General features: G+C 38.0%; 1 protein-coding gene across 1 annotated transcript; it reads right to left on the bottom strand.

Moving 5' to 3' along the window:
- On the bottom strand, positions 1 to 5,132 carry ube2l3a (ubiquitin-conjugating enzyme E2L 3a). The gene is made up of 4 exons (XM_053411337.1): positions 4,976 to 5,132; positions 2,086 to 2,181; positions 1,561 to 1,747; positions 1 to 1,331 (listed from the first exon to the last, which is right to left on the bottom strand). The coding sequence occupies exons 1-4, from the start codon at positions 5,000 to 5,002 to the stop codon at positions 1,177 to 1,179; spliced, it is 465 nt and encodes a 154-aa protein (XP_053267312.1). The 5' UTR covers positions 5,003 to 5,132; the 3' UTR covers positions 1 to 1,176.
- Between the last annotated feature and the right edge of the window lie 1,230 nt (positions 5,133 to 6,362).

Genomic DNA, 6,362 nt, shown 5'->3' with positions numbered 1-6,362 from the left:
TTTGATTAAGCATCCATCACAGATCTTTATTCAATGAAGACCTTCTGTCTACCACCTGCAGCTGGATGTGTTGACAGCATAGAGCGGGCCGGGTCTGTGCTAGGATTCGACAGCCACCGGTGTTTGACGAGGAAAGCTTTTAAATTAGCGCTGTTCAACTGCTGATTACAGAAACATTAACAGCAGACGGAAAACCAATTGCAATTCAAACAACCAATCAGCGCTTTCTATAGAATGCTCCTAGTATGACAATATTGTCAGTGAGTGTGATTAGGTGACATTGAACAGTGCAGAAGATCAACCCTGTGTGTTAACAATAGCTCTAAAACAAAGGGTTTGTCTTATTTCTGTCATGAAAGATGCAATAATAGACCAAAGAAACTGTGACGTGCCCAAAGAACTATGTCTGGTATCCAGACATCCAGTAGTTATATCAACAAAACAAAAACATCCAATTCCCCACCTGCATAAAAAGTAATGTAATGCTCCCTGACTGTGTGTACTTTCCTGGGAGGCCAACAGAGGAGTGATAATAGTTCGAAGGGATTTCTGTCCCAAAACGTCTCAAAATACAAAGACAAATGGTTGTTAATTCATTTCATAAACTTTTTTTTACAAGTTCTGAATCATCAAACTTTTCCATGTACTGCAATAGGTGATTTTACAGAGTACAGACGGAACCAAAAAGCAAATAAGGAAAAAAGATATAGACTAACACCATTGGATGCTGCATGGTTTTAACTTCTGAAAACAAAGCTATAAAATCTGTAAACATGTCTGCATGAACTAATGATCAATCTGAGAACACATTCAACATTTAAGTAAGAACAGCATTTTAATTATTCCTGATGTTTAACTTTGCAGGATGCCACCTCTGACAATTTTCTTGTTTTTCTATAAAGAAATCAGTAGAAAGAAGCCATCAACAAATCAAAAGGTGACACCTAGAGGCCAGAACCTGCCTATTCAGCAAAATTACTGCTTTTTCTTAATTTTTTGGCAAAGTGAAACAGAAAACACAATCCTCTATTAGTGGTGCAGAGTGCTAAAACAATGCAGGAACACAAATCTGGGCAACTCTGTGTGGTTTTCGAGATAAGAACAGAGAATCAGGGTGAGCTTTTTCAACAGGAAACAGAAAGGAGGCCAACAGCCGTGAGTGTCAGTGTGGTGACATTAGTCCATAGGTCGCTTTTCACTGTGTTTCTTTGTGAACTCCTCGGCATTCTTCATGAATTTACCCTGGTCTTTAGTGTATTCCTCGGCCAGGTCTGCCCTCAGCGGGTGCTCGGGCTGGGGGACGCTCACCAGAGCAATGAGATTATTGATCACTGGAGGAGAGATGGAATGGGAACACACGTGACTTATAAATAAAAGGTTCCCATTTTCTTGTTTGAGGGGTTTTAGACACTTGTAATAAATAAACTGCAGATTATCACAAACAGCAGTGAGGAATTTCTGTGGGAACTTTTCCACCTTTTAAAACATGCAATAGCAGATTATTGGCCACTTGGAGGCAGTAGAAACAAGCTGTGAACAGTACACCCCCTCCTCTCTTACCTTGGATGGTTTTTGTTGCTGGTTTCCAGTTCTCCACACTGACAATAGGCAGGCAGACCTGACCCTTCTCGTCAATATTGGGATGGTAGATCTTTGTCTTGAAAGTTACCTTGGGTGGCTTGAAGGGGTACTCGGCAGGGAAGATGATCTCAATGCGAAATGCTCCTTTGTCATATGGAGGACAATCCTTGGACCAAAATAAGAATTATAATTATTTATTAGGTCCTTTTGCTCCCAGCAGCCGGAGGGGTTTAGGGGTCTGTGTTAAGATGATAGCAGCTCTGAAGTTAGAATCCCGAGTCGGTATAAATAACCGTCTCCAGCTTAATGTTTCAAGCCATTTAATTTTAAGATGAAAACCCTGTAAAAGGCTCTTAAAGGTGTTTGTTCCATCATATAAAAACTGATTTTTGAATGCTTGTCAGAAAAGAGCACAGGACATAAATTGAATGCTGTTGCAGGACACAAAATATACAGTTTAAACTGGGAGTTAAAAGTTCACTTTAGTAATAGTTGAATACTTACAGGAACAATTAGCCCTTGCCAGGTTAAGATATTTGATTCGTCGACCTGAATGTTGCGGAAATGCTTCAGTCCAGATTTCCTGATGTCACCGAGCTCCTGAAAGAAAGAAAAAGTTGATTTAAAATCGGATAAAATGATCCGATTACTGGGAAATTAGAGATGTTTTCATACCAATACCACTATTGGAAATACCTCAGATACTGCTGAAAATAACTGGTTGTGCATTGGTGAGTACTCAAATCTATGTACCAATCCGATTCCCTGTCCTTAAGATATATTAATGCATCTCCACAGCCAACAGCAGTTGTGCTGTACTGCCACTGGCAATACAGATTGGCGAGCTACATAAAATGTTGCAAAATTTGGTATTGTTTCATACTGGAAAGTCCCAGAAGTGATACCATGACATGTACTGCATTCAAGACATCAGGTTCGAGGGATGTTGTGTATTCCAAGATTTACTTAGATGTTTATATACATTACATAGGTTGTTATTTTTCTAAATGCACCAGTATCAGATTGGTACTCAGTATCAGAAAAATGGTATCACAACATTTCAATGGGAAAGCACTCACTCATGGCAGATGCACTCTCTGTGGCCACTTTGTGAGCTGCACCTGTAAAGCCTAATGCAACTGTGCTGCCTTAACATCCACTTTTATGATATATATAATAATGTTAATGTTTCAAACACCCGGTAGTTAGAGCCTTGTTATACGTCCCTAACGTACTGAGTCCAGTCAAACAGTTATGTCACTCTCTCCACAATGAGTCAGCTCCACTCTGCTCATTTTGACTGGTTACAAAATGTATTCTCCTTCTGTACAATGAACAACAAAACTGTAAATATTGTGGAGACCTCTGTGGTAGATGGTTAATTCAGTGATTCATATCGCAACACATGTTTCTGGGAATGTGACTGTTGAGCGCTTCATGCCTGAGTTCCCTAACAAACCAGTACAATGATGTCCCATATGTTAACTGAGCCAATATCAATATTAACTATTGTTGTAACCATTATCATAATTATTGATCTGCTTTTATTGTAATATGGCAGAAACTATTGATTGTTTTTATCATCGATCAAACAATTAATCATTTGGTCATATCACAAGTTCTCAGTCAAGGTGATGGTGTAACAACATCTAATTAATTACCATTTTCATTTGAATAATCCATTTCCTTTGAATAATGTACTAATAAATATGTGCATGTGCAAATAGGTATCAACTTGGTGGTAGTGTATAAATAATTACAAATGTTTTTTTCACTTTAATACTGTATTAATAATTTTAGCTCAACATGGCTTCACCATGTGATGAGCCACTAGTCCTCGTCCTCAGTGGGTGCCACTCCTGTATTATTACAGGCGAGTCACAAAGGAAACCAAATTAAATACAAAACTCTTAAAAACGGTTTTCAAAGACATTTCTAAATCCCTCGAACTGAGTTGAAAAAAATCTAATAAAATAAAGTCTCCTGCATGACAGAAAAGATCATCAACTCATATTTACAGGTTGTATTTTCAACCCAGGAAACCTCTTTAGTGTTTTGTAGGACATACGAAAAAAATATAAGTACTTTAGTTGGAAAAAACACAAAAAAAGCTCCAGAGTTATACTAGTCAGTGATTGTACTAAAATATTAGAATCATGGGTTTTTTCAAGCACCAATTCTAAATAGTTGTAGCTCCACTTGCAGCTCATATAATTTTACTGCGTTGTCATCAAGTAAATACTTTAAACTGAGGGGAAGAAGTACATCTCTACTAAATCCTCTACTTCCCGTTAGTATTTGTGTGGGGAATTCAGAAGCGGAAACAAAATACTTGACTGATGTTCTCACTTGATTAATTCCTAACACAAGGACCTTGTTGTAAATCAAAACCAAATGCTGGTACATCGCATTGAAACTGAAACAATCAGACTCAAAGTTCCGGAGAAAGTCATTTACTGTCTATAACACTCAAGTAAAACAAGATTTTAACCTTTTTCACATCTAAAAGCCGTGACAACTATGTACTGGTTCATTCAGCCCAAACTTTGACCATTACATTTGCACTTTTATATTTTTTGTGAACATTGCATTAACATTTGTAGACAATCTGAATGACTGTAGGGTTTAATTTACATTTTCACTGAATAATAATAACGGTTATTTTTTTTGTTTAACAATAAAATGCAATTTCCGAACACTTTACAACTCAACTGAATATTTTTCACAATTTTATGATATTCCATTGAATGTACCGGTCAGTAAAATAACTTGACCTGTTATAGAATGACCAAAGAACATAATTATTAAATTTGAGCCTAAAATGGTTGAAATTAAAAAAAAAAAAAAAACTGGGAAAAGCCGCAAATCCTCAGATAGGAGGGACTGACGAGACAAAACTCGGAATCTTTAAATCGGAAATAACCGATTTATTTACGTCGATTCAGCTATGGATTCATAGTCTGCGTGTAGTCGTTTCGTTAATTCAAGGTTTTTTGGTAGAATAATCTCGGCGCTGAGGTCTAAAGTCACGCCCCGGCCTCAAAGTCTCCATGTTTTCGGCACGGCCGCGTCTCTCCACACGGTGATGGCTCGTGGAACCAGGGGCTTCACTTCCGACGAACACGCCGACTCATCGGCTCGCCCTTCGGCTAACGACGCGTGGCCCGCCCGCTGCTGTTTGAGTCGCTGCTGACTCACTCTTACTAACTAACTAGTTCCCCCAGTCACCGTCTGTCGGACGTCATGGTCCTTTCATTTCGTCGGTCACATGAACGAAAAGACATTTACACGCGGCCGACGGGTTTTTAGCAACTAACATACAGCCGAGACAAGTAGATTGAACCCTACCGACGTAGAATTGATTGAATGAACGTATCTTATTATTTGTTTTTACCTTTGTTAGTCTCCTGGACGCAGCCATTATGCTACCGATCTCGTCGTCGTAGTCGTCTTCTTCTTCTGCTTCTTCTTCTTCTTCCTGTTTCTTTCTGTTCCTTCATCGACTTCTTTTGAGTTTGTTTTTATGAGGCGGTCAGTCGACATCCCGGCTCACTACCGCAACCTACCGGCCAGGAGGATGTACGTGAGACTGTAAATTACTAGGGTGAAGCGTTTGAACCAGAGACTCGTTTATTTGCACCAGAAGTGGATATTTTATTTTTATTTAAAAGAAACAAAACAAAATACTGACCTGCTCTCCTGACAAGCATCTAGTTACCATATACCTGGATGTTGCTATAGATCCAAATACACCTGTAATTGTATATATACAGTAAAAACAATGTTTTCACAAGTACTACACTTTAAATATGAACATATATCTTTAAGGATTTAAAAAATATGATAAACTACTGAACATAAACTCTAAATGACACAAATGGAGTTTATGCCTGTCAGTTATAAGGCATTATATAGAATAGGACATAAGCAGCTGCCAACGTTTTTTAGAATAATAGTTTTAAAACTAGGGCCGCGAGCAGCACTGTGCGGGCACAAGCAATTCTGATCTCGGAAGGATCACACGTCACTTCCTGTGTCCGTCACGCGGCTCTTGATCAGGCCCATTAATCACGCATTACGGTCCAAGCCATCAAGTGTAGACCACAAGGTGAACATTGTATGTAAATCGAATTAGAGTTGTAAAACGAGGCTTACCTCCTTTTGGCTGTGGGTGGTGCTATCAACATCACTACATACGTTAGATCTCTTCAGGTCAAAAACACTCTTGTTTCTCAATAGATTTTATAAATTTTTCACCTTTGCAACAGTCTAACAAATCAACATAATATATGACCACTGACACTGTGACATTAAAGCAAACTGAAAACAAGGAATTATTTGCTTAATGAATCCTTTCTAATGTTTTTGACATAAAGCCTGGCTGGAGTTAAATACTAAGTTTCCAAACAAGTGTTATGATTTCAGCTTAGCCCTTTTATACACAACATAGGTCAACATATCATTCAGTATTTCAGGTATTCCCAAATTAACTTACTTTTTGAATAAAAATCATTTTTGTATCACTACCCTTCAAATGCACAACATGGATCAAATATGAACCATATTAACTTCCTTTGTTATATCATGCATGACTGAGTGTTTCTTTGCTATATGTGTGAAATGAATATATTTGATCCTTTAAAGTATTCATTACAAATCTTGTTTTGGATTTGTACATCACTTTTACACACATGGGTCAAAAATAACCCATACAGTATGTATTCACAACGAAACACATACTATTCATTTCACACAGCTGCTTGCACATCTGATGCATGTAA

Source organism: Pleuronectes platessa, chromosome 19 (assembly GCF_947347685.1).
Source record: "Pleuronectes platessa chromosome 19, fPlePla1.1, whole genome shotgun sequence".
Classification (NCBI taxonomy): Eukaryota; Metazoa; Chordata; class Actinopteri; order Pleuronectiformes; family Pleuronectidae; genus Pleuronectes; species Pleuronectes platessa.
This window is presented reverse-complemented; position numbering and strand designations above follow the sequence as displayed.

Coding starts and splice junctions, on each gene's coding strand:
- ube2l3a (XM_053411337.1), bottom strand. CDS start 5,002: ATGGCTGCGTCCAGGAGACTAACAAAG. Junction 1,748..2,085: donor GGCAAGGGCTAATTGTTCCT/GTAAGTATTCAA, acceptor TTTTGGTCCAAG/GATTGTCCTCCATATGACAA. Junction 1,332..1,560: donor AGCAACAAAAACCATCCAAG/GTAAGAGAGGAG, acceptor TCTCTCCTCCAG/TGATCAATAATCTCATTGCT.